Below are 22,808 nucleotides of genomic sequence, written 5' to 3' on the forward strand. Positions count from 1 at the left end.
AGAGAGAGACCATGACTATTTGAGTTGTTGTTGTGTCTTTCTTGGTGGGCGTAATTTTGTCGTGTTTGAAGGCGGAGCTCTGAGAGGAGAGCCAGATGATCTAACGTTAATCGTAATCGTGACATTTTTACTTTGGAAAGGGCGAGACCTCTCTACCAAAGTTTCACTTTAACGTTAATTCCGAGCCATCACCTAACCTTTTTATTTTGAGTCCTGTAACGCATCTCTTCAACGGTACGTGTGGATTAAAATCAGTATCTGACGTTAACGTACTTGTGGGCGGAAGTGGTTGTGAAGGCGTTAAGGTAGTTGCCAATTTACTAATGTAGCATTTAACGCTACTAGCCTAGTTAGCTTGCTAACATTAGCTGCTGTCTATTCAGTTTTTATCCTCCCCACCGGCTAACGTTAGACTTCTTTAGTGTTTAAGTTATTGTCACATTTTCCACGAAACACAGTTTACGTTAGAGTTTCATCAGAACATGTCTGAATGAGGCACCATGTTGATGTGTAATTGTTTGAAGCTAGCTAAACTATACATCTGATGTTTGTGGCGTAACGTTGACTTAATGTCACTGTTGCCTGCTCGTGAAGATACTTTAAGATGAAAATCCTCATAACAAAATCTTATTAATATAATTGATCTTTTCGTAGTAACGTCAGTGCACGTGTACACACATTTGTATTCGCAGAAATAACCTACTGTATGTCCAACTGTTGACTAGCATATTCAGAATTCATCCTATATTAAGTTTGTGCATGAGCAAGCATAACTAATGCATTATACTATGCTATGTCCACACAGTTAAGTCACTTATATTCATGTGTTGCTTCTCCAGCTCATTACCAGGCAGACATGGCTACCCAGTGTGTAACCAAGGTGGAGCTGACTGTGGTCTGTGAGAATCTTCTGGACAAAGACATTGGCTCCAAGTCCGACCCTCTGTGTGTCCTGTTAATGAGCAGCTCTGATTCCCAGTGGTATGAGGTCAGTAGGATGGCTGAATCTGGATTCATTTGATATCAGAGAGCTTACAGATTTATGGTTGATATTAGTAAATCTGCTAACATCGGGTTGGTTTAAGGTTGTCTGAATGTCAAACACGTATTAGTCAGTATTCCAAAATGAATTCCTAAGAATCATCCCTTGCTCTGAAAAAACATTAATGTGGAATATTTGAAGTACTGCATTATACCTAGGTGTGGCAGTTATGTCAGTTGCACTTGCAAGAGAACATCTCAAACCCCCAAATGGAAAATGCAGTGTTATGTAAAGCAGCAGTCACACCATGTGCATTTCCTGTTTCATCAGTGCATATGTGCCAACACATGCTACTTTGTATACCTGTTGTTCTGCATGACGTCTGCATCTCTTGACATGTGTGTCTTGACATCTAACAATCCGATCTTTCCTAACAGGTGGGACGCACGGAAAAAGTCCAGAATTGCCTCTGCCCAAAGTTTGCAAAAAAGTTTGTCATCGACTACTACTTTGAAATAGTGCAGAAACTGAAGTTTGGGATTTATGACATCGACAACAAAACAATTGACCTGAGTGACGATGACTTCCTGGGACAACTGGAGTGCACCTTGGGCCAGGTAAGGCTTTTTGCGCTTCTTCTGGAGGGCACGACTCAGTGTTCACAATACATGTTTGTACAAGTTCATCCTTTAGCTTCCAAAGTTGATAAATACATCCACTTGCGAGTGGTTGGCTTTATGGTGTGTTGGAAGGTTTCAATTCCTCACTTTTAGCTTCACTGAACAAAGTTTTTACATTTGTGATTCACAGTCACCCAACTTAGTCTCACAGTCAGGTGCAGCAGTGGTAGGACACAGCGAGATAACACAACAATTAGGACCATGTTACAGATGAAGAATTGCCATCCCCGATAAGTAGTTGCTGTGTAGGCTCTCTGTGTAATCTGACCCAAGATGTTCAAGCCGTGTGTTTGTTTTGGATATTATTTGCTCCGTGGTCTGGAGGCTGCTGGGTTGTTGTGAGCTTATTCACTGTGTTGCTTTTGTTGCAGCTGCTTCTTCTTCGTTAACCGCTTGCTCTTTGCTTATTTTCAGGTTGTGTCCAGTAAAAAACTGATCAGACCACTTGTCTTGAAGAACAAGACCCCTGCAGGAAAAGGGACCATCACAGTGAGTGCTCGAGCTAGAGAGAGAATTGTTCGGGTTTTCCCTCTGTTATTTATTTCTCCTCTCTTCTGCTGTAGATCACTGCAGAAGAAATAAAAGATAACAGGGTTGCGAGTTTTGAAGTTGAAGCAAGGAAACTGGATAACAAGGTATGGGTGATTCCTGCTGAAATATTAAATGCTGTCTTTCATTGTTAGATATTCAGGTGCATTTTTCCAATTGGTGCGTTTCATTACTGTGTTAATTTCCAGGATTTCTTTGGGAAGTCCGACCCTTATCTGGAATTCTACAAGCAGACAGCAACAGGATGGCAGCTGGCTCACAGGACCGAGGTAAATACTCTTATATACAATTCTTATACAAGTATTGTAAAATTAACCTTTCATTTCTCTCCTGTCATGACTAAATGGGCCCTTTTCCCAGAAGAATATATTCAAAATATTGGGAGATGAACAGTTTGTTTTAAATGTTTTACTTGTTACCTCCATTTGTTTAGTTTTTGTGCATTAATATCTGTGTGAAAGGAGGAGCAACTGATGAGCTAGCTGTGTTACACTCGCAACCTTTGCAATAACATGCATGTTTGGCCAAAATCTGTCTAACTGAAATAAATGTTGAAATAAGTGCCCCCCCCACACACCAGTAGATTCTGTAAGCCTCTTCCTGTGCTCTCACTAAGCCGCTGCACTGAGACAAACTCATTTTTTACAAGCAAATTTGACGTCTGATGTTGTTATTTCGTACCATGGAGCAGACAAATCACATTTATGTGTGTGATTGAATCGAATCGATTCTTTTTAAACCATATTTGCAAAAAGCTGAAACATCGGTGTTCTCTCCGGTCAAACTAACTCAGCCTGCTACACAGCACAAGAGCCACACACTCTGAACAACAACCTGAATGAGCTTTCCTGCTAAAGTCTCCTCCTCATCTAACCAACAAACATCAACACGTTCTTCCTGTCCTGTATAACTTTCATTAATTCTGTCCTCAGGTGGTGAACAACAATTTGAATCCAACATGGAAACCCTTTCGGATCACACTGCAGTCTCTCTGTGGAGGAGACCTGGAGAAACCTATAAAAGTACACGAACCTTCCCTACTTGCACATCTGGAATATGTTGTTTTATAAACTGCCACTTGCAATTGCGTTGATGATTTTGATGGATTGAAGTGGCAATATGTATTTCCATGGTCATGACATAATACAACCTTTTTTGAAGGTATACATAGTTTTCACAGCAAATGTATGTTTGCTCTCTCTGATATCTCCATACCTGATTGTAGTGTATTTAGTACTTGATGATGTATATTTTTTTAACTTCTGAAGCGAACATGTCAGGAAGGAAGCTGTTTTCAACCGTACTGTACAAGTGAGTTACCCAGTGTGTTACTTTTTTCATCTTACCATCACTTAATGGGTGAAGTATGTGACTGGAGTAGATGGGGGGGGGGGGATCACAACGCCGCCTGAGATCTCCGGCCCTCCTACTTCATCAACCTTGATCCTGTCATAGAACACGTTTTGTCTGAAACTACACATTCTTCTCTTAGTCATTTTACTGTCCGCTTACACTCGTGTAGAACAACAAGTTATGTTTTGAATCTCACTTTTGCATGTTTTTGTTTCTTCTGTTTTCTACATCTCCAGTTTTTTTAAGTAAAGGGTCAGTTCATGCAAATTACAAAAAAACAAACACTTTTCAGACTGCTGTGCAGATAGTTTAGTTTTTTTGGTTCAGAATTTTAGGATCTGCCTCCAGCCCAATACAACAGGTGAATGGATTTCTTAAGTGCCCCAGTTACTTTACTTACTTTGGGTAATGCATAGAGCTGGCTGTGAACACTGCATTATTTTTTTTTCTAGTTTTGGTGAACAGACCCTTTTTAGTTGTGTCATTTCTTCTCTGTGTGAAAGATTTAACTTTTCTAAATTAAATTAGATTTAATTTTCACTGTGTTTTTACCTCTTTCCAGGTTGAGTGTTATGACTACGACAACGATGGCTCACATGATCTTATTGGAACCTTTGAGACGACAATGACACGCTTCCAACAAGCTTCACGGACGTCTCCGGTGTGTGTGTGTGTGTGTGTGTGTGTGTGTTTACATTGTTTGTATGTAACACCCAACATTTAATTTTATTCACCAAATCGTGCATAATAACGTAAATAATTTGGACGTACTAACAAATGCAAAGGCGACAACAGATGTTATTGTTTTACAAAACATAAAAGTAACGGGATAGTATGTGAAAAGAAAAAGTAATACAAAGGATGAAGAGGAGAGAGGAAGGTTCTGGTTTCTTCACTCCTATTTGAGGACTTCAGCCTGGGCTTTGGGAAACAGTGATCGACATTTTTCACCATTTGACATTTTATAGACCCAACATCTAACCGATTAATAAAAAATAAAAAAATCGACAGATTAATTGAGAATGAAAATAGTCATTAGTTGCAGCCCTGGTTCCAAGCTCTCTTGCTTTTGTGTTTTGTCCTCAGGCAGAGTTTGATTGTGTCAACAGTAAAAAGAAACAGAAGAAGAAAGGATACAAGAACTCTGGTGTCGTGAGCGTGAAGCTATGCCAGGTATAGTACTTGTTTTTGTATGTTGGATGTGATCGTGTGTGTAATTAATCGGTGGAGTTAAGTAGCAGTTTGGATTTGAGATCCAACACTCTTCTATAAAACAGATGTTTAATCTTCCAGGTGGTGAAGGAGTACACCTTCCTGGATTATATTATGGGAGGCTGTCAAATCAACTTCACTGTAAGTTTGGGCTTCTCTATTGTCGCCACTTTTTATTCATTTGTATCCCTCGGTCACTAATGAGTCCTGCACGTCCGGATGTTTTGGCAGGTGGCTATTGACTTCACAGGCTCCAACGGAGATCCCAAGTCTCCTCAGTCTCTGCATTACATTAGTCCTCAGGGCGTTAACGAGTACCTGTCTGCCATCTGGTCTGTGGGCAATGTCATCCAGGACTATGACAGGTATGTATGACACATAATACTTTATATACTGTACAGTGTTATCGTTTGTGCCAATTCCAAATGCTTGAATAAATACCCCACCACCAAAGTTCCCTGTTAGTTGTATACAAATCTTTTCCTAACTTGGAAGTGTCTGATGACAGAACTGTAATGGGCGAAGTATCTACTTATTGGCAACATAGACTGTATTTCTCTGTGTTTCTCTTTGTTCCTCCCGTGTAGTGACAAGATGTTTCCTGCCTTTGGCTTTGGAGCCCAAATCCCTCCCACATGGCAGGTAAGACTAAACTACACATGCATGAAGACAAATGACAAGATAAATGGTTGGTTGGCATAGGAAGTGATATCTGATAGTGTTGTGTTTTACTTAACAGGTTTCCCATGAGTTCCCTCTCAATTTCAACCCAGCAAATCCATTTTGTGCAGGTGTGTTTACAAATCACTGCACTGCATGTTGATGTGGACAGATTGTCTTGCATGTTAAAACGGATATTATTTAGTCAACATATGCAGCTTAATAGACAGTCGTTTGCAAGTGTGTTGATACCAGTGTGATGTCTGTGTGTAGGCGTTGAGGGTGTGGTGGAGGCCTACAGGGTGTGTCTGCCTCAGGTCAAACTCTACGGTCCAACCAACTTCTGCCCGATCATCAACCATGTCGCCTGCTTTGCTAAGCAAGCCCTCCAGCAGACCACTGCATCAGTGAGTATTTGTTTGGCCATCCTCAGTAATATGACTGTAGACTCACAGTCCCTGCATGCACAGAGGCCTTCCATATTTAACATGAATTAATAACAAAGGACAGTTTTCACTCCTTCCTGTAATCAGTATGTCTTTTGTTTGAAACAGATTTGTGTAAAGAATTCTATTCAGTAGTAATTTGTACCCCTGCACTGCCACTACCTGTTGCACAAGTTGTTTACATTTCTAGTAAACATTTGGTTGTGCCACATTGAGAAGGATAAAAAAGAAAGCCTCTCTTTACTCATTTCCTAATTATTAATGCATAATTTTCACAATGGAATGGGATGAATGGATAAAAGCTTGAACCAGAGCAATGGTGTGTTTGCCCAGGAGAGGCACTACCTTGAGTTGTATGCTTGACAATAGCTGGATATATCTGGAACTCTGTGAACACCTTGGTTACATGTATAATTACCTTCTTAAGTAATGGCTGTGTTGAATACAATAATCATACTAGTCAGTTTAAAATATTCTCTCTGGATGTGTGACTCGACTTCTTGCGTTCCATGCGTCACATTGTAGCTGAATAACGCCCACTGACGGCAGCAATTTATAAATGAAGCTTAAATGAATTAGAGGAGAAAAATTAACAAATACATTTGGATTTAATTTGAAATCTAAAACACTGATCATGTCAGATTACAATGCAAGAAGCATTTGAGTCTTTATAAAAACTTGCATACAGTTCTGCCATTTAATATTTGACCTACGACCTCTGTTGTTGTTTTCCCGAAGCAATACTATGTTCTGCTGATCATCACCGACGGAGTGATCACAGACATGGATGACACCCGCAGCGCCATCGTCAACGCCTCTCGCCTGCCCATGTCCATCATCATTATTGGAGTGGGGGGGGCAGACTTCAGTGCAATGGAGTTCCTTGACGGAGACGATGGACGTCTGCGCTCTCAGACTGGCGAGACTGCCATGCGAGACATTGTCCAGTTTGTCCCTTACAGGCAGTTCCAAAAGGTAAGTGACAGTGAAAACATTAGACGTCTCTTGTGTTACTAAATGCTACATATAAGATATATGAATGGTGTTTGCTGTGATTTCTGCAGATTTAATTTCAATAAGCCATTTCTTTTAAATCAACGCATGCCTTTCAAACCTTTTTCAAAGCATTTCACTGCGTCACTTTTAGTTTAACAGGTTTCAAAATGACAAATCCAAACATAGTACAGTAGTGTCCCCGTCCAATGCCAGTTTACATGCCCGCACCCAAAGATTCCCAGCCCGTCCACCTAGATCTCACTTAGCTTCTTTTGTGTGCCTTGTGTATTTATCTCTTTTCAGGCACCCAGCCAGGCTCTTGCCCAAAGCGTATTGGCCGAGTTACCTCAGCAAGTGGTCTCCTTCTTCAGTGTATTCAAACTGAAGCCTCCCCACGATCCCAATCCTTCATAGGGGTACCTCAAATATTTCATAAAACCCACCACCGCCCTAGCCTCACTGCATGAATCATCCACATGTAGTCATTGCCGTCATCATTTTCATTTTTATACTTTGCTGTGTTCCTTCCTTTTCCAACTCTTGTTTTGCTAAAGATCCATCATCAGTGCTAAGTGAGAGAGACAGAGAGTAAAATATATTCTGTTGTACTTTCTGTCTGAGGATCTTAAGCACTGGTGACCGATCTCACAAACGTATTCTTGTGAACATTAAAGGGAAAACTCACTAAAAACAAATCAGTGAGTGATGCCATTTTCAGTTTGTTTCTAATTGCTATCTAGCCAAGATATGTGCAGCATAGCTACGAGAACAGCAGGATATTTTCAACATAAGCAGTAATTCCTGGTTCTGGTGTATTCCCGGATTTGAGACCCATCACACAATCAAAATCTGTAGTACATCGTAGTCAATCGTGACCGCATGAATCTTCAGCTTATTTCCAAGGTGAATCAGTTTGAAGGCTGAAAAAAGTAAGAGGAAATGACAAAACAATATTGTTGACGTAATTGCCATTTCTGTTCAGTCAAGGAACTTAAAGCAACTTAAGTAAGTGCAAGGAACGTACGTACGAAATGCAAAAGGGTGGAGCTTTCCTTTTTAAACTGTCTTCATCTGCATGACTTCCTACTTCTCATTCATGCTTCCTTCATTTAGTTTGATCAGCGGTGATAATTATAACATGATCATTCATTACAATTTCTCTTCACCGTTCACTGTACTTTTTTAACTCTTGCTTTTGCACTTCAGGCTCCTCGAGAAGCACTGGCAAAGAGTGTGTTGGCAGAAGTACCAGGTCAGATGGTGGACTTCTTCAATACCATGAAGCTGATTCCCCCCAAATCTAGTCCTGCACCAACGCCTGCAGGGACCATTTAATCAGAAGAAACCAGACGTCATCTCCTGCAGATATAAAGCAGACCCTCATCACGCAATTAGGAAAAATGTTCTCTCTACTTTTCCTAACTCAACTCTTTTTTTCACCACTGTAACAAAATATCAGAATGCAGCTTTTCATAGACAACCACACACAATACATTGAACATAAGTACTATTGACCGACCTGTATTTTTAAGTGTCAAAATAGACCTAGCTTTTGTTAGATATTAACATCCATATGTTAATTTTAGCTGTTCAGTGCAAGTTCAACATAGAAAACAAACATAATCATTCCATCATAAAGTAAGTTGATGAGCAGGGAATTGCATTTTCAAGAATATTTTTTTGAAACGGCACAAAGATATAAGCATTAAGTTTTTATTACTCACTGAAACCAGATATAGTCTGAAAAACATAACATTAACATTACACTTGGTGTAAACTAGCCTGCTACAGATTTGTTTACGCATCATGAGTGTGCAGTTTATTTTTGTGCCTGTTTGTTGGCTCCAGCATCAGGTTATAACGGTTAAGTAAAAGGCTTTTAACCATGGCATCAGATGCATGGGAAACGGGTGTGACAGTGAAGTATATTACATGGGTTAGACACATAGTTATCATATATGTTGTTTATGTCCTCCGCAAAATACCTGCAGCACTACTAGTAGCATAAACATGTACATATTGTGTCATATAGTAGCTTTTTTGGCATAGAATATATTTTCATTAATGTTTTTGACGCACATGCTTCCTTATGCACTTACCTATAGTGACGTTTTACTCAAAGAAATGCCAAACTCTGTGTAGGTTATAAACCTGTGTAAACCCAGAGCTATTTATACCTTAAAGTATGAATCGGAAATATTGTGATAATTAGAAAAATAGACTCATTGTAGATTTGGTTGTCGTGTGCCAGTCTCATATTGGTGTACGTTTACTGTGGTCTACCATTATGCCATTTACCTTTTTGGGAGCTTTGCCGTCCACCTTTAGATTTAGCAAAGACACCGGGCAGTTCCCTGGACAAGGACCAACAAGTCCTAAACTCAGGAATTTGTTTTCCAACAATATGGCCATTGACTTGATTTAGTCTAAGTTTCTTCAATTATCAGTATTAAACATGCTATCTATGTAGAAACTAGATACTGTATTTCTTATTGAAATCCATGCATGTAGTGTTTTTCTGTTGCGATTTAATTGTTTTTATTTGGTTGTACAATGAAAGCTATAAACATGTGTCTATCAGCTTTAGTGCTCTAATACAAATGGGTAATGTGCCTTAGTGTTAACATACAGAAAGTGTACCAAGTCTGGTAATAAAGCACCTCTTATTCAAAACAAGTTGAACTTGAAATTTATTTAACACCTTTTTGCAATTTTACATCCCTTTGTATGCATCATGTCAGTGTCTACTCACCTGTAATTACCAAAAGTTTACTGAAATTCTGTAACACTGCAGTGGCCTTATGGGTACAACTTCAGGTAGATTGAGATTGTGGAAGTTACTTTAGTGAACAGATGTGTGCAGTGAGCTTTTTGTATTTGGCAGGGTAAGTTCAGGATTTTGCTGCCCCCTGCTGGAGAGTTAAATGTCACCAAATCAATACTGAATGAGGTGATGTATTGATACAATGATGAAACTAATGTCAACATGACCTTAATGCATTTGTACCATTTCACCATTATATCCACCTTACTCAGAATACTTTTCTTCCGTGTAAATATTTATAGAAGCAAATATTGTCACATTGATACCAAGGTGTTCTTTTGCCACAATCGTCCAGCCCTCCAATACAAAACACAGCCAATGACCACAATCAAACACTTTATTGTGTAAAAGAGTGCAAAGCTTGTTCGCTGATGTTGACAATATTCAGAAGTGAAGGTGGTTGTTGAGACATCAGTACTTTAAGACTATGCATCTCAACCTAATGACCCGCGTACTCAGGCACTTTTAAGTTCTTGTATAAAAAAATAGGCTATTCTCTACATGGAGTCGTCAATAATAAGATTGCATTTTTCATCCTAATAAAGTAAGATGTTTAATGTGTATTTTCTGTCTAAATCCAGTGTGCAGCTTATCGGAATAGATTAGCTGATGTTTATGTTTTCTAAATACTTAAGAGTCACTCTACTTGCATCAACTCATGCGTAGATGAATGCACCTCAGCGCTACAAACCCACTATGAACCACATCACTTCTGGTGTCTAGCAAGACAAACATTCTATGCTTTTTGTGTGAAAGTCTTACACTTACTACTACCGTGGCAAAAGTAGCCAGTGATACTTATTTTTCAGGGGTGTGAAATGACTGGAGGTAGAACCAGGTCCTGGTTTTGGTCACATGCGGTGGATGTTCTTGTGATCCATGAACTGCTTGAGGTTGTGCAGGTTGTCCCACCACTTGAAGAGGAAGGTCTCTGCGATGAGGCTGAACCAGGGTGTGATATCCAGTTCTTTGCGCTTGGCCTTCTCTAACATCTCCTGAAGCTCCTCCTTGCTCACATAGCAGTGGCTTTTAATCTCATTGGGGTCTGGACTTAAGTCCACGTCCTTCGGAGAGACAGAAAAAGGATGTTATTGTCTGTCTATAATGTAAGGCTGATACACAGTCAAATACAATCCAAATGCACACAGGGATAGGAGTCAGGCATCATCAAGGAATAACTGTTTCATCAAAGCTTGATTGTACTATTAAGGGAGAACTAGATTTGCCTACACTAACCAGTCAAGTTGCAGTTTGAATCCATGTCCGTCCAAAATGTCATCACTTAACAATTTTATCCAATTAGACTTTTGTGTGAAATTGTCACAATTACCTCCTCCAAGGAAGTTATGTCTTTGGCTAGGTTTCTCACTCAGCAGGATTACAGAAAAACTACAGGACAATTTTCATGAGACTTGGTAGAAGGGTGTAGCATGGGCCGGAGCAGAAACCATTACATTTTGGAGCGGGTACGGATCACGGGGCAGATACACCAATTATGTCTCAATTCTCTTAACATTGGGAGATAGGGCATTTGTGTGGCATTCATGGGGCACCCTAATAATTCGTAATAATTAGTTTACGACTGCTAAAATTCACTCAGGTTGGAACAACCATTCGGAAACGCTCTGAGCAAATAAAAACCACATAAGGAGGCACAAACGGGGCCAGAAGTAGTGCTACCTTCTGCATGAAGAGGATGTAATCAATCTCATGTTCTCCCCACACACCGTCGGACTGGGCCTTGTAGTGGATCCTTGTCAGGTACGCCATTTCATCTGGTGTCACCTTTAGGAGCAACAGGAAGGCAGAGGACATCAGATACAAGAAAATAATCCTTGTCCATTAAATGTCAGGAGTTAAACACACACACACACACACACACACACACACACAAACACGCACCTGTTCCATGGGGATACCCAGTTCAGCTTTGAGTCTCCTCTGAGCAGCTTTCCTCACTCCTATTGCTTCCTTCTCCTCCAGCTCACTCTCCATGTGTAAAGGATGACTGCAGCATGTGTTTGTGTAACAGCCTGTTTGCACACACACAGAAAGGGGATGATTTAACATTAATCATTAGTTCTCGTTGTGCTACATGTGACGCTTTGTGTATCCCAGTGGATCGCAGGAGTATTTTTGGATAATAGTTAAACTGAGGGATTTAAGGATTTGTCACTGACCTGGGAAAGTGATTTTGGCGTCAGACCTCTGTTGTAAGAGCAGCTTCTCTTCACTATTGAAAATGAACACGCTAAAAGCTCTGTGTAATAAACCTGGTAAAACAAACAATTTACTATAAGTACAAATCTTAAACAAAATAAGATATGTACTAGAAGCAAGACAGGTGTGTGCAGTTAGACAGACGGGTACCTTTGTCAATGTTTGCGTTAAGGTGGCAGTTTTTCTTGGTGTCGGCTCCCACCTTGCAGTCGTTCTCGTCAATGAGGATGCACATCTCGGACAGCAGCTGCACCTGCTTCTCGTCCAGGTGATCCGTGGTGATCTCGGGCATTCTGATCGTGGACTGTGGGTGTCTCACCTCACTGCAGTGCAGAAGAGGAGCAGTATGCAGACAGCATTTAATAATTGAGTGCATATTCACATTAAAACAGGAGTTGTGCACTTTTACTATGACATTCTGAACACAGTAGGTAGTATCTGACCAAACAATCCTATTGTTGCTCACTAGCTTTCTTTCTGGATGGAGTGGAGAGCAAACTCCACCTTCTCAGGTACATTTGCAAGCTCTAGGAAAAGCTAGTACCCTGAGTTTTTTTCAAGTTCAGGAATGAACTTTGACACTCAAGTAGGAAGTACATACTAAGGGTCCATCCCAAGTCTCTTAAATGACATCCACATTTCCCTCACTTGTGTCTTTTCCAACCATGCAAGGAGAGAGGAAATGTAGTTTTAGAGAAATGAGACATCCTTCCCTCTGAAGCGTCTCATGAATTGATGTTCAATTCTGATGTTGGCGATCACAGCTGTAGATACTTTTGACAGAGTTTGTGACTGCACACATGTGCACTCTGATAATATTAATAAAAGGCAGTTATCACTGGCAGAGCAGCAGCAGCAGCAGCAGCCTTGCATCTGTTTAACTAACACCTGCACATGAATAACAACCTGCATTTTGTCTTTATACAGATTACTGTGTCCTGCTGGTGACTTTTGAACACTGGACATTTTTTTATTAGGCTTAATCTTGGGAAAATACGTAATTCATATCAAACCAGACGCTCTGGAATGATCAGCCACACATGACTGAATGGAGATGACGATAAATAAAAATGTTCAACTAGATGGTAAATCAGAAAACAAACAATATGAAAGAGCGTGGCACTTGACTGTTATCTGACTTTACTGCAGGATGAAACTCCAGAGATGTGGAAATGTCATCAGATCAGTCTGACCAGGTGCAACGTCCAATCAATAACTGATATCCAGTAAGGGGGCATGTCGGAGGGGGAAATAATTCCCTGGAAGCTGCTCCCGTGAGTCCTCGCTCCTCAGAGCTTTGGGAGGTGTTTAAGCTGTTGCACCAGAACGACTTCCGGTTCAAGAGAGGATCGAGGAAATATCAATTAAGAGCCTTGGGATGTACTCCGACACATTCTTGTGCCTCCCCTGAACATATTTCCTAACGTTTTAAATAAGATCTGCAACTATTTCAATTGTTGAATAATCTGTTATCAGTACATTGCAATGGACATGACTAACAATCTAAAACAAACGACCTTATAAAGTTCCCAATGCACAAGAGGAGTTCTTCTAATAGCTGGTTTTGTCCAAAACCGAAAGATAAGATTGGACAATAATATAAATACAAAAAGGAGCCATTGGTACCATTTGTGACGCTTTGCTTAAGAAGGACATAGACAATTAACTATAGACATTCTTTAAAACTACTGCTACAGTAATTAGAATAGTTTCACCGCTATTAAAAAAGAAAAAGAAAAAAGTATTACAGTTGATGCCTTTATTTTACGACTTTCAGTTTAATGTTATAAAATGTGCATGTTGAAATAATATTGCAGTAAATGCAGCTGGCTTTAGTTGCTGTATGCCCAATTGAAGAGAATATACTCAGAAGTTGAGTTGCTATTTCTAAAGTGTGTACTTCAACCAATGACACATGAAGTGCAACACTTGTTAAAGTAGGATGTGGCATGAGAGAACGACACTTATCTGGACTATTGAGACAGGCTTCAGTAGAGCTCAGCTATCATTAGCACAGACACCATTTCTCAGCTTAATCTCTGCCATTGCTTTCTTTAAACTCAAATCATGACATCAGCAATTTTCGAAATATTAATTAAATAGCACTAGCTTACCTTGCTATAGCTCTGAAGCAGATAGTGAAAGGTTTGAAGATAGATCTGTGCCGCGGTGCAACAACTCTGTAAACGCCAGATACGTTTGATTTCTGCACAGCGGCTCCTTCGCAGGACACCATCCGTAGCACCGCCCACACACCCCGCACCATCGCCTGACCAAAACAGAAAACCAATCACAAGGTCTGAAAGTGAGGGCGTTGGTAAAAACCGGAGAGGAGTTAACTCAGTCAGGATCGGAAGATACGCTGCTGATAATACCTGGGGACCGAAGTCAGGCCAAGGATGACCATCAATGGAGTTTTCGAAAGTTTTATACATAGACTGAATGCTTATGCTACATTAAACCCACATATGCTTTACGGTACAGTTAAGGAATGTAACTATTCTAACTATTTTTATTTTATTGATACATCACTTATTGTTTAGATTAATAAACTGATCTATAAAACGCAGAACACTGAGTCATTTAAATATTGCTTGTTCTGTTTTACCAACAATTCTGTTTCAAAAGCTGGAACTACTATGTGTGATATTTTTGTTGTTTTGTTAGTCAAATGTATCATGTTTTGTAAATAATTGATACATTAACTTATTGTTGAAGCACTAGATGCATTTCTAACCAAGCGATCTATCTTGTTGTTCTGTTTTTTAATGTGTTACATTACTTTGAAAGCAAGCAGCCATTGGTTTTCATCAGTTTCACTATTAAGAGGCAATATTCTGTGATGTAGAAAGTATCCGTATCTACATATGTCCAAAGTAAAAGTACTCAATGTAGTAGAATGGCCACTGTGAGACTTGGTGTGCTTTGGTATATTATAGCATTATATTATGAGCTCTGAATACATGAAAGCATACTGCACAGTGGAAAATGGTAGGATCTTATTTTTCCGTATCAGTAAATTCCACTTCGTGTCTTCCTCCAAACACTGATCAACACGCCATCAGACCACTGCACAGCACAGCCCGCACCATCCAGGCCTCTGACAACTGAAAATAAGTATGCATTGTCTGCTACATACACAGCCTACAGAGAAACCGATACAACGCTAAATTACTTACGAAAAAATTGTCCTATTTCAAGTAGATAAACCTCGTATTTTGCGTTTGTGGCGACGATATTTTAGAGCTCAATACTGTGGTCGAACCACCTAGCTTTCACTCCCTGCTTCTGAGGTCACAGGTTTTCATTGGATGCTTTAGCATCGGCGTGACAGGCTATTGGCTAACAAAGTGCAAACACAAATCACATGATACGGAAGTCGGTGCACCAATAAAATACGTGATGTGTCAAAATTTGGATAAATAATCTGATACTTGGCTAACTGTAACGTGTCATTACTGTCCACTGTCAATGTTGTCGAAAATATGTTGAACATTACAAAATTGACAGGTTTACACAATTTCATATCGAGCTAGGAAGGCTATAGTCAATGGTTTAGCGGCTTTGTGATGTATAAACGTTAGCTAGATGCCGCAATGTAAATGATATGTGGAAGCTAACCTGCGCTAGCGTGTAGCTAGTTTTGTTTCTTGACCTCCGTATTTAGTATGAGTCAGTAACAGCGGTAAGTGTATTTGTTGTTTCGTTATATGTCAGAATTATGAAACCAACGTTGAATATTCATTTTGCAAGCATTACAGTAATTGTTCCTGTTAATTTACTGTGGGCAGTTATTGGGCATCATGTTAAATACATGCAATTTGCAGTATTCTGCTTGTAAATGTATACCACCAGGCTAGCTAAATTCTGTTATGCATTGGCTGTTGACTGTAATGTTAAATATGGCGCTAAACCATCATAACAATAGCACGAACCTGCAGTTCCAACATGTGTCGTCCTCTTAGCATGTAAGGACCTTGACGCCGAACTTTCATTAAGATACTGTTAAATAATAATAATAATAATAATAATAATAATAATAATAATAATAATAATAATAAATAATTGTCACAAAACCTGTTGGCAAATGCAGGTTTATAAGAAGATGACTTTAGGTCTGTCAGGCCTTGTGTGCTAAATTCGCATGTCTTAAAATGTACTATGGAATGCTAATTTGTTTGATATGATGTTAAATTGAACGTTTTTTAACCTGTTATTCCTATTGCCGCCTTACAACAGTGTGTGGTAGTCAGTAAAGTGAATTACCTCGAAAATAGGTTTTATTTTGAAAGTGCTTGGTTAGTGGTTGGTTTTAAAAATAAAATGTCTAAAAGCAAGGCTACCCTTCACCTTGAGCCGTTCCTTCAATAGGTGTGAACCTGAACTTCACTTCCTTTTTACTTGCAGACAGGTGGTGATAACAGACCAACCTAATCCACACACCAGCCAAGTAGTGAGCCTGGCCTTTATTTACCTGCTGTTCAGGTAAGAGGTGGGCAGGGGGCAGGGCCACCCACGTGGTAGGAGGGATGCCTGTGGAGGGCGGAAGCAGCAGCGGCTCTGCTTCGGCTGCCCGTCACCCAAAGCAGAAGCGTAAGGCTCATAGTCTGTCTATCCGGCGCACCAACAGCACAGAGGAGAGGCCAGCAGGCATCCAAAGAGGAGACATGCTGGAGAGCCAGGTAAGGGAGTTGCACACACATCCATGCTTTTTCTCTTTCTCTTTCTCACACTCACACACAAGCACTCTCTGACAGCTGCTGCAGACAAGCATTTTGGCAAACATACAGCTTATAAAACATGTGATAACATATCTTGTGGGCAGGCCCCACATAGTTCCTATTGGGTCTGTTAAAAAAACACATACCAGAAAGTTATTCTTGATTAATTAGCATATTGCACTTCATTTTTTTGTGGTGTAGGGCTGTCTATTGTCAGTCAGTACAGTACCAGCCGGTTGAGCAGCATTGCTTTTATTTTGTACCTGGTGTTGTAACAGTCGCAGCTCTGCTATATGATCTGCTACTACTATTTATGAGATGTGGTTTCTCTGCTCAGTAAAAGTGTTGCAGCTACAGGAATCTTACTGTAGATTAAACTTGATTTAGTCAAAGTGTAATGTTTAGAATTATCATTGTCTAAACTTTTATGAGTGCGGATGTGCATGTTGGTTACTGATTCGTTTTTGTTAAAACAAAGGGATCTACAGTGACTTTTTAAGCCCACTGGTGCCATCAAGTTAATGATTAACTATCTCCAAACAGGTTATTAAATGAGTTACAATTGATTTGTTTTAGACGGTAAGCAGACATTTCCTGATGCAAGCTTCTTTGCTAGTGAGATAATAAAAAGATGTTTCTGTTTGATCAAGAACATCCTGTGTGTTAACTTTCAGGAGTTGGCTGTAGAGTGACCCTTTCTAGAGTCATCACTCAGATAAGATGGCCGTGTTTTAGATTGTATCATCAACATGTATTTCTGTCATGGGAGATTAAACTGGTAGAGTGAAAGACAAAGCAGGCTTTATTTTGTCAGTACTACCAAGACCTACATTTGGCCATAGAAGTCCTTTAGCATTAACTTTCTCTGCTCGACAATGTCCTTGAATTATCAGCCACTAAAACTAGAGCTCAGTTTGCACTGGCCTGTTGTCTCATCAAGTTTTAATATGGGCCGCTTGTCCAGGTCTGATTAGTCTTTTCACCAGGTCTTTTTGTCTATTGCCAAGACATGCTGGCTCTGTTCATGCTCATAGTCCACCCCCACAGCACAAGTTCCACCCACACAGACAGCTTTATAAACTCATATATAACAAGCAGAATGCATTTACTCCCGCACTTCCAATGCTGTCATTATTAGCCAGAGTACTGTGCAGGTTTTAGGGACACAACTAAGCAGCTTTGAATTCATCAGTTGTTTGCTTTATTGAGTTTATTTTACAAAGTGTGTTGACGTGGGGCGCAGACAGAATGGTCAGGCGGTTAATGTTACTATGAAAACTATTGGTTATTGAACGCGTGCCAGAAGAAAGAGTGGCAGTCAAGTATTTGGTTTCCTCGTCTTTCAGATCGCTAGAGAAAGCAGCAGCTCTCAAGGCGAGCTGTCAAACGCAGCCTTTTCAACCCTTTGTTTTCATGGCAGCTTTTTACATCCCTTTGCATGTTAGTAGACCGGCGGTCACCAGATAACTGGGGACCTTTAGGAGGTCACAATGGAGGTAAGTCAGTTGAAATGAGTTTTGAGTGGTTGGACCCTGGCTGTTGTGTATTTTAGTAAATTGCATAAGTTGTAGTTATGTAGTCCAACATGTGGCTGAGTTTTTACGCATATGCAGTTGGAGGCTGATTTATATCAGTAAACATACTGGCTGTGTTTGACATGAGCGTTAAGTGTGGGTTAAGTGGTTTGTATTTTATGACTCACCAAAGTTCTCTGTGAACATTGAAGATATTTAATATCCCATTACTCCTGCTCACACAATGTGATTCCTAATTTATAGGCCTATATGTCAGCTGACCATCAGGTTTATTCAAGCATTGTTCTTTCCTTGTGTGTGTCTCTCCAGGACTCTAAGCTGCCCCTCTCTTTGCGGCACAATCTTCTCGACCTTTTTGGCCAGATTGAGCGCGAGTTTGAAAATCTCTACATTGAAAACATTGAATGTGAGTAACTGAGGGCAAATGTATTTAGATTGCATTTAGATTTCCTGGGCACATGCCTTACTGTATTGATCTTCAGGTGTTGATTGACTAAGCAGATGGTGTCAGAACACGGCAGTGTTTGCTTACTGATGCGCTCACTGTGCTAACATTACAGTACGCCGGGAGATTGACTCTCTGAATGAGCGTCTGACCGGAGATGGACAGACTGTTGAGGGAGGAGACCCCACCAAGGGAGCTCTGAAAACCAAAGGTACAGTATTCCCTTTACAATCTGTGGCAGGTCTCAATATATTCAACAGACACGACTGCTAAAATGGAAAATATTGATGTTTGGCTTTCAAATGAAAGTATACATATGTACATCTCATTCTATGGTTGCAGCATATTTAAAAAAACATAATGTTATGCTGTGCAGAACGACCTCAGATTTTCAATACACAATTATTACAGCCTATGTCAAAATGTGATAAATTTGGCAGCTACTACAAACTGACTCATGTTAATAATGCAGCAGTAAAAAGGAACCTTCAGGGAGAAACCTTGGATTAAACACTGCTTCAGTCTGGCAGATTGATTGTAAGACTGACGTGAAGCTAAACCTGAAAACTATCCTTTTATGAAACCTCCTTTATCAAAGAGAATTTCCTATAAAAAAAGTCAGGTTTGCTGAAGTAAGCCTGGCCAGCCTTTGACACTTTATTAGGCCATTAGTGCGGCAGTGAAACCAACCAATGATTTTGTCACTCAGTGGAGAATTTCATTCATTGTTCTTTGTCTTTCCATCACACAGCCAGCCACAGCACCAGTCAACTGTCACAGAAGCTGAAGACGACCTACAAAGCCTCCACCAGCAAGGTACCTGGCCGCAGCTATTTCAAATTATTTTATAGAGCTCATAAGATTTGTCATCTGTTTAATTATTCGAGCTGTGGGGGTGATGGTAGCAGACTTTCAAAAGCCCCTTTGTTGCTGAGTGAGGAGTAGGAGGATGTATTTCTCTTCCTCTGAAGTCATTGTATGTAAAGAGTGAAATTGTGACCAAAAATCATGGCTGTTATATTCTTTTGTTTTTGAAGTGCTGATGCATTTATATTAAGATTTGTGAACTTGCAGGAAGTTGAGTTAAGGAAACTTGAGTTTTAAAGGGTTTTATCACTAAATGACATCTCCCATGACTTCTCTTTTTTTAATCTCCCGACGATGTAGCGCTTGTACACTTTCCACGGCAAAATAGGCAGACCTCGCTACTTCCGTGTGGCCGCATGCGAGTTGTGGGGAGGAGATTCATGGGTAACTTCCTGAATGCTCGGTTTGTCACTAAGCATTGTGAGGGCCAGCTGTGGGCTGAGTCTGTCTTTAACTACAGTCTGACCTTGACTCCTCGTCTCTTCTCTGCACCTTGTTGGAATCCCCTCAGGGGTGAACGGCTGCATTTAAAACTAAATCAATAAAACAACATATTATTTACAAGAACACACTGTACTTTTGAAAGTGTCATGTTGGTAACTCGTTACACAAAATCTTCTACCAATAAAGTAGAACCTTAATTTGTTTGGTCACTTGAGTCCCTTCTCATTAGCAAAACAATAACAATCAGAGTCAGTTGTCTTAATGCCAAAACAAATAACCGATGTGGAATTACAAAAGCTGAGCAATTTTCAGTTAAAGTAATAGTTTAGCATTTTAGGAAATACATTTATTTGCCTTCGGTTTTGATCTTCTTATCTAAATCTTGGCAAGAAATAATTTCCCAAAATGTCAAACTATTCCTTCTACGGTGCATATGCAAGCGAACATTTTTTGTATGCACATGTTATGTTTCTTCCTTTTGGATCTTATACTTTTGCCAGATTCCCCCTGTGTCTTATGCAAACTGTACGCATTCATGTTACTTCCTAAAAAAAAGTAACTGAGCCCTCATAAATGTAGTGTTGGTGTGGAAAACCTTGTATTGGTGCCCCTGTATTTACTTTAATTTTAGTTGGCGTCTAATTTAGTCAACACCATGTTTGGTTTGGATCCCTGTAATGGTTTAAGTATCATATTGAAAATGTGTAATATGGCTTTAAAACGCGTCGTCAAACTTTCCCTTTCTCTTATTTTCAATTTGGTCTAAATGTTTTCCTCGTCATTGCCTTTCTTAAAACAAAGGAACAATATGAATGCTGCCAAAGTCTGAGCTACATGAAGAGTGGAACACAATCCTCTGCTGATTTGAAAGTTAGAAAAGAGGATCCACAGGATCAAGGGAAGACTTCTTAGATTAACGCTGCTGTACAACAGCTAACCTATCAGCTGGCTAAGAAACATTTAGTTAAGACTGACTGTTCTTGAAACTAATGATGTGCACTAACTATATCCTTGGTTTACTACTGGGTTGACCTTGACTCTAATGGGCTTTTGTTTCTTGTTGCTCACTGCTCATTGTGTTTTATTGACAGAAAACCAATAAGATTGTAATGTGAATGTAAACACAGAGGACAGAATGAGAGCACACATTAACACAGTCTCACACAAGGGAACCAGATGCTTCGCTGCTGCATCTAATGACTACCAATGATCAGCCGCCTGCTTGCCGCAGCATGCACAGTGCAGTGTGTGACCGCTCTGTGACGAGTGAAACTACAGTTCTCCCTTTAATACGTTCTTCTGGTAACCTGCATGTGTAACCAGACCACTAGATGTCTCTAGAGGTGCACCACTCGTACAGTGTCAGTGCACAGTCACTATCTTCAGTACACCAATACATGAATAAGCATTAGAGCAGTCTTGATATTAATACTCCAATAACACACAGAATCATCCTCGGATATGAAAATATTGCTTGCAGTTTTCACGTTAAATTAAGGAACTATAAAAACACTAGTATTTATACCAACATATTAAAAATAATGGCTGATAAAACAGAATTAATATGCAGCTATAATTGTCATTAATTAATGTGTGGTAAACCATCTCTCTGTTTGTTTTAAATCTAGAGTGAACACACAAAATATTTCCTCTGACATTATTACCATGGAATGCAAAATGATTCTATCGATCTATGGAGTCTCTTTAGTTTTTATTTCTTCTCACTTAATTGTAAAGTTATGTCTCTCTCAGGATCCTGTAGCAATGATAACTCCATTTCTCCCAGAGGTCAGGCTGCAGCTTCAGATCTGATCCTCTGACGTTAGCTGTGCGGTTAAACACCGAAAAGTAAAGAGAATTACGCACAAACAAAGAAGGAGAAAAAAAAGCTACTATTCAGTCTTTTAGTCTTATGGTTATGTGGCCAGATTTCAATTACCATCATTTATTGAACATAAATGAATATTGATGAATATTTCTCTGTAACTGTAAATGTAGTAATGCTTGTAAATCAAGTCGTAAATATGCTGGTATTTATATCGGCCCATTCTGTTCTGAAAGCTTTGTGTTGGTGCACCTGGTACTTTAGTTTTGGCCTCTAATTTAAGCAACACTGTTTTGTTAACTGTGGTTCAGCCCCAGGAGGAATGCTCATCCTCTGTCTACTCATGCCCATCTCTCTTCTCTCCCTCCCTGCTCAGATTGTGTCCAGTTTCAAAGCCACTGCAGGGTCCCGGGCTGTGTGCCAGCTGCTCAAGGAGTACATGGGCCACCGGGACGGGATCTGGGACCTCAGCATCACCAGGACTCAGCCAGTAGTCCTGGGCACTGCCTCCGCAGGTACACTGTCACTTTACACTTTAGGGACTATTTGTCAATCGCTGTGTCATTGTTCTGTACACAGCCTATACATGACACATAGTGGTTTTCAATACACGGATAATCAGTCAAAACCACAGGTGCTGTATGTAGTGTTAACACCATTCTATCATTGGGCCTCATGCAGCAACATTTTCTGTTCAGTCAACTCAAGATGCACCAAATGTACTAATCCATCCCAATCTGATGTTACCCACGTGTGCTGGATGATGAATCCCACTTGGTCATGATTTTGAGGCGTGTGGCCACTAAACACTATATAAGCGAAAACATTGGTGAATCCCAAAAATCAATAGGTTCTAACAAAATGACTACAGATCAAGGAAACGAACAAAAGCAAGAAGAAATGGCTTCCTGCATGAGGCCCATTGTCACATTAAATGTAATACCTCGGTGCAATTAGCATAGTTGAGATGATTAAAGACACAATTACACATCATTAATGTTGTCAGTGCTAAAACTATCACATTTCTAGAAAGAAAGACAAACAATGAG

General features: G+C 39.9%; 3 protein-coding genes across 8 annotated transcripts in view; 2 read left to right on the plus strand and 1 right to left on the minus strand.

Annotated features, from left to right (window-relative positions):
- Positions 1-55: 55 nt before the first annotated feature.
- Positions 56-9,554, plus strand: LOC115025276 (copine-3-like). Of its 3 annotated transcripts, XM_029457359.1 has the most exons (17): positions 56-234; positions 840-988; positions 1,420-1,599; positions 2,077-2,151; positions 2,226-2,297; positions 2,400-2,480; positions 3,144-3,233; positions 4,127-4,225; positions 4,651-4,737; positions 4,858-4,917; positions 5,008-5,141; positions 5,364-5,418; positions 5,516-5,567; positions 5,710-5,843; positions 6,621-6,857; positions 7,182-7,294; positions 8,085-8,221. In XM_029457359.1, exons 2-16 carry the CDS (start codon positions 857-859, stop codon positions 7,290-7,292), a joined length of 1,599 nt encoding a protein of 532 aa, XP_029313219.1. In that variant the 5' UTR covers positions 56-234; positions 840-856; the 3' UTR covers positions 7,293-7,294; positions 8,085-8,221. The 3 variants fall into 3 exon arrangements, with proteins under 3 accessions (XP_029313219.1, XP_029313218.1, XP_029313217.1); XM_029457358.1 differs by lacking the exon at positions 7,182-7,294 and having other exon boundaries at positions 60-305; positions 8,085-9,554; XM_029457357.1 differs by lacking the exon at positions 7,182-7,294 and having other exon boundaries at positions 61-234; positions 8,085-9,554.
- idi1 (isopentenyl-diphosphate delta isomerase 1) lies at positions 8,578-15,229 on the minus strand. 2 transcript variants are annotated; one of them, XM_029457364.1, is made up of 7 exons: positions 15,102-15,229; positions 14,037-14,191; positions 12,073-12,245; positions 11,883-11,975; positions 11,605-11,735; positions 11,383-11,487; positions 8,578-10,766 (listed from the first exon to the last, which is right to left on the minus strand). In XM_029457364.1, the coding sequence occupies exons 2-7, from the start codon at positions 14,186-14,188 to the stop codon at positions 10,554-10,556; spliced, it is 867 nt and encodes a 288-aa protein (XP_029313224.1). In that variant the 5' UTR covers positions 14,189-14,191; positions 15,102-15,229; the 3' UTR covers positions 8,578-10,553. The 2 variants fall into 2 exon arrangements, with proteins under 2 accessions (XP_029313224.1, XP_029313225.1); XM_029457365.1 differs by lacking the exon at positions 14,037-14,191 and having other exon boundaries at positions 15,102-15,214.
- The window catches only part of LOC115025277 (WD repeat-containing protein 37-like), an 18,184-nt gene continuing 10,230 nt past the window's right edge, over positions 14,855-22,808 (plus strand). The window contains exons 1-7 of one of the 3 annotated variants that reach the window (XM_029457361.1): positions 14,855-15,039; positions 16,330-16,604; positions 18,488-18,584; positions 18,739-18,834; positions 19,375-19,439; positions 19,791-19,874; positions 22,136-22,274. In XM_029457361.1, coding sequence (XP_029313221.1) covers positions 16,452-16,604; positions 18,488-18,584; positions 18,739-18,834; positions 19,375-19,439; positions 19,791-19,874; positions 22,136-22,274 — 634 coding nt within the window. In that variant the 5' untranslated portion in view covers positions 14,855-15,039; positions 16,330-16,451. Of the gene's footprint in view, positions 15,040-15,333; positions 15,608-16,329; positions 16,605-18,487; positions 18,585-18,738; positions 18,835-19,374; positions 19,440-19,790; positions 19,875-22,135; positions 22,275-22,808 lie in introns of those variants that run through there. The other 2 variants (XM_029457360.1, XM_029457362.1) reach the window with 2 other exon arrangements.

The sequence above is a fragment of the Cottoperca gobio genome, chromosome 20 (assembly GCF_900634415.1).
Source record: "Cottoperca gobio chromosome 20, fCotGob3.1, whole genome shotgun sequence".
Taxonomy (NCBI): Eukaryota; Metazoa; Chordata; class Actinopteri; order Perciformes; family Bovichtidae; genus Cottoperca; species Cottoperca gobio.